Source organism: Corythoichthys intestinalis, chromosome 20, assembly GCF_030265065.1.
Source record: "Corythoichthys intestinalis isolate RoL2023-P3 chromosome 20, ASM3026506v1, whole genome shotgun sequence".
NCBI classification, from domain to species: Eukaryota; Metazoa; Chordata; class Actinopteri; order Syngnathiformes; family Syngnathidae; genus Corythoichthys; species Corythoichthys intestinalis.
Genome location: NC_080414.1, coordinates 15,204,995 through 15,209,713, shown reverse-complemented (window position 1 = coordinate 15,209,713; position 4,719 = coordinate 15,204,995). Strand labels below are relative to the sequence as shown.

General features: G+C 40.8%; 1 protein-coding gene across 1 annotated transcript; it reads right to left on the bottom strand.

Annotated features, from left to right (window-relative positions):
* Positions 1-1,166: 1,166 nt before the first annotated feature.
* Positions 1,167-3,972, bottom strand: sox17 (SRY-box transcription factor 17). Its single transcript, XM_057824588.1, has 2 exons — positions 3,527-3,972; positions 1,167-2,079 (listed from the first exon to the last, which is right to left on the bottom strand). Exons 1-2 carry the CDS (start codon positions 3,858-3,860, stop codon positions 1,334-1,336), a joined length of 1,080 nt encoding a protein of 359 aa, XP_057680571.1. The 5' UTR covers positions 3,861-3,972; the 3' UTR covers positions 1,167-1,333.
* Positions 3,973-4,719: the final 747 nt, after the last annotated feature.

The following is a 4,719-nucleotide window of genomic DNA, read 5'->3' as shown; positions in this document are numbered from 1 at the left end:
ACTTTAACGCCCGCGAGAACAGCCACGTTGTCGTGCCGTTGACGTTTCTGGGTTATACTGTCCTACCGTGTTGGTCCTCATTATAGTAGACAACACGGAGTAAATGTAATCTACGCAAAGAAACTGTAACCCGATCGACTCACAGCCTCGAAAAGTAAGGGTTACTTTACGTCAGAAACTCGTTCGGTACGCCTCCGTTCCGAACCGAGCACCACGTACCAAAACGGTTCAATACAAATACATGTACCGTTACACCCTTATGCCACTGTCAAATAAAGTGACAGTGGCGTCATAAGACTATCATAAAACTGTCATAATATGACATGACACTATCATGGGCATTACTGAATGCTTATTATAGATGTCATTAAGTGTCATCCGGCAAATTTTGTTCCTACCTCCATTTATGTCCAGGTCAGATCTTTTTCTTTTACATCCATTCAAAACTGAGATAATTTAGCAGATGACACTTTATGACATGTTATAAGCATTCATTAATGCTCATGACAGTGTCATGTCATAATTATGATTGTCTTGTGACAGTCTTACGGCGCCACTGTCAAATAAAGTGTTACCAAATACCATAACTAGCAATTCATGAAACAACTGGAACAGTAACTGAAGCAATAATTAGCACAGGACATGAATTTTGATTGTTATTTAAATCTGTAGCGCTGCAGTGCATGCTAGGAGGCATGTTGGACGACAACAGTGTTTACAGCAGGTGGCAGCAGGGGTTGACTGTTTCCTCCAAGGGAGCAGTGATAGCCAAATTGAAGCTTCTTGAAGCAATGAAGCTTTGCAGCAAATTGGTTACGAGCTTCATGGTGGTTCATTTGGTCTTGTGACAGTTGTATGATGCCGCTGTCAAAGTGGTACCGGTTAATATCTTTTGGTGTAAATATCCCATAATACAGTAAGGACATGTGGCTTATCTATGAAGAAATGCCATTTTCGTGCCAAATTTGGTGGGTGGCGGCTTATAGTCAGGTGTGCCTTTTAGTCCGAAAATTACGGTAAGCAGTTTTCCCCTTTAGCGCTTTTATTAGCTGTTAGCATTTTGTTCATTGCGCTTCAGTGGTGCAAACGTAAGAAAAATCAGACACGTATTCATTTGTTTGCAAAATTTATTAGTCAAAAGTGCAAAAGTATAAAAAAAACACCTTAGTATATATACAAAGACTTAAAAAGAGTGACTGTACAAAATGACTTCATATCCTTGCGAGACAGCGAAAGGAAAATAAAAAGTGTTTCTTTCAAAATAAACGTCCTTCAGTAGTCTGGCCTTTTGATTTCAGTAGATACACAATTTTTTAAGTACGGCGTGGAGGTTTTAAGAGTTGTTATAGCTGCAATAGTAAACGGCGGTGCTGGCGTCCGACAACACCGACGATATGAGGCCATCAGGTCCTGGCGCGCCGCCCTCGTGCGGGGCGCCATACGAGTTGGACGCAGAGGAGCTCAGGTACTGCTCGAATTCGCTGCGGTCCACCTCGGAAAGCAGCTCGGCGTTGTCGGGTACAGCGTGCGGGTGGCAATCGGGTGGCGGGGACAGCTGCCCCGCCCCCGGGTGCCGCTTCGGGTGACCATAGTACATTGCTAAAGGGTTGGCGCACCCCATGTAGGAGGCTGGGTGGTGGTGGAGGGGCTCCTGGTGTTGGTACTCGGGGGCCTGCGAATGGTAGGCGTACATCATGTGGCAGTCCTCCTGGGAGGGGAAGAACATGGAGTCGGCGTCCACGGCGTCCAGGGGCGACGTGTCGGGCGTGGGGAGGCTGTAGCTCTCGTACGACGACGCCCCAACGGGGTCCGGGCGGTAGTGACCGAGGGGCTGTTGCTGCTGAGGCATCTGGGGGAAGCTGGCGTGCTCGTGGTAGCCCCCGTCCCCCGGGGGCTGAAGCTCGGACCCCCCGTGCAGCAGGAAGCCGGAGTCCAGCCGCTTAATCCGCTTCACCTGCTTGCGCCTGCGGGGTCGGTACTTGTAGTTGGGGTGGTCCTGCATGTGTTGAACACGTAAACGCTCCGCCTCCTCTACGAACGGTTGCTTGTCCACCATGGGGAGGGATTTCCACGACTTGCCTGTGGGAACGTCACAATGTCACCACGGTAAGCACTTACTGACTCTCGATGTGTGTTTATTGACACCATTTTGTGACACTTCAGCAATTCTTACCCTATTTAGCCATGTTTACATTTGGACTAAATGGTAATATAATTTGAAAAATAACTGAAATAATGCAAGACAATCAAGAAAATTTTAAATGAATCCAAAATCTCTTAAAGAGTGACTTTTCTTCTTGTTTTTGTTATTGCCAAACTCCGAATTTTAAATGAATTTTAATTGGTTCTTAAAATTATGAATACATTATAACATTGTATGCCTATGTTTGACTAGAATGTATAACATTTTTCAGGCCAAAAAATGTTACAAAATTACAATTTTTAATGGTCACAGAATTGCTAACGCTGTACTTTAGTGGCAGTACAGATTCAACTTCTGTGAGTAATATTTAAAAAAAAAAAAAAAAAAAAAATTATTGACTTCAGTAGTGCTCAAACTCAAACTTGCTGTTGACCTCATTGGCTGCCATTGACAATAATAGACAACCAATCCATTTGAACTGGGAGGGATGGCAGCGTTGTGATGACGTCTTATCACAGTCAATGGCAACCAATGAATCAAATCACATTACACTGTGTCCCCAATGCCGATAAATGTAAAAAACTACAAAAACACATGACATAAATGCACTCTCCATATGTGCTCGATGGCATAAAAGTTGACGTTTGAGCAGAAAATTGCAATTTTTCTAAATGTTGCAATACTTTATTTAGTAATATCACAAATATGGATATAAATAGGAGCTATGTCCTATAAAATATTCTATAAACCCTCACTGAGCAACTTTTAAAACCGGCAAAATAAAATTATTTCAAATTAAACACCTGATTTTGCATTAAATTGAAGGAATGTTATTGCTGATACGTGCCGACCTAAAATATGATTTCCTATCACGTTTATACCAACATTTGTATTCCAAAATATCAAACCTGTAAATAGTTTTAGAAAATGAGAAATATTGTAATTTACTGTTTTACAATTGAAAGTGGTGTTAAAACATTACTATAACCACTGATAATGAGAAAAACATGAACAAATATTATCACACATAAAAAGAAAATAGAACTTTTACTCATTTTTACACTACAACAATTAAGTTTTTATTCATTTTAGTTAGAAAAATGGTTATAATCCAGTTTAATTTAACACTCAGTGGAACAAGAAGATGCAGTAAATGTCATTTATACATTGTATATAAACACGAACTTATGTTTACGCCAAATAAATGCCTTATTAATACATTTTATACTATCACTTGTAGAAAAAATATTCTTTTCAAAGTTGCAGCTAAATTCATAAGTGTGAAACCAAATTCTATGTAACTTAGTAGCAATTTAACAAGAACGTTCACTTTCTAATTAAAAAAAATGTCTAAAGACACGAAATGAAGTATGCACGACTCACCCAACATTTTGCTTAATTCGGCGTTGTGCAAATCCGGATTCTGCTGCGCCAGCCGTTTGCGCTCGTCTTTCGCCCACACCATGAATGCGTTCATCGGTCGCCGAATTCTCGGTTCGCTCTTGCCGCGACTCCCGTGGTTCGCCCCGGCCGCGCCTCCAGCCACCGCCGCCGCCGCGGCGAGACCGGACGACGCCTCGTTCTTCGCTTTGGGCTCCCCGAGGGGACTGAGGGGGTCGGCCCACTGGCAGTGTCCCATTCCAGGCATCATGACTGACATCGCGCACCTTGCCTGGTTCTGATCGTCGCTGGCGTAGCCCGCATCGGGACTGCTCATTTCTTTCCACGCGGCTTTTACCCGAAAATCTTTCAAAAGATTACCAAACAAAAAGCGAAATGACAGCTAATTTTTATTTTAAAGTTGAAAATAGTTTGGTCCCATCCATAAAGTCGCTGCTGGGAAGCGCACTGACTGAGCGTGCATGTTGGGGGTACTTATAAGCACGCGCAGCCAATCAGAACGCAGGGGGCGTGGTTTAAACTGAGCAAGGTGTTTAAAAGTTGCCTCCTGTTGACCTTATTTAGAATGTTGTGTTTACCACGTTGTCTGCCATTGACGGCGATAGACGTCCAATCCATTTGTTCTGGAAGCGATTGATCGCTGTCAGTAAAATTGTGGGGAAAATTATAAGCAAAAAAATTACACATTGTGGTTGAACATATACACATATTGGGGCTGTGAATTATTTTTTGATTAATCACGTTATTATTTATTTATTTATTTATTTTATTAATAACGATTGTTCACATAACATTTAAAGTAGCTTTACAAAAAGTATTATTTTCACGCAATGCATTTTTCAATCTCAAAATGATTGCCTTTGAGATTATATTTTTTCTTTATTGATTGATGTCAATTTTTAAAAAAATATTTATGTATTTTATATTTCCCTTTTCATTTACTATTTTTTTTTCAATGTTTGTGTGTACGTTTTCTTCATTTCTCATTTTTTTTCTGATTTATTTCACCATTATTATTTTTAATATTTATTTCATTTTGACACCCATAATTAAATTTCTCAATTAAGTGTTTGTTTCCAGATTTACCGTAATTTCCGGACTATAAGCAGCTACTTTTCCCCCTCATTTTGAATCCTGCGGCTTATAGTCCAGTGTGTCTTATTATTTGATTTATT

Coding starts and splice junctions, on each gene's coding strand:
- sox17 (XM_057824588.1), bottom strand. CDS start 3,860: ATGAGCAGTCCCGATGCGGGCTACGCCAGCGACGATCAGAACCAGGCA. Junction 2,080..3,526: donor CGAATTAAGCAAAATGTTGG/GTGAGTCGTGCA, acceptor ACGTTCCCACAG/GCAAGTCGTGGAAATCCCTC.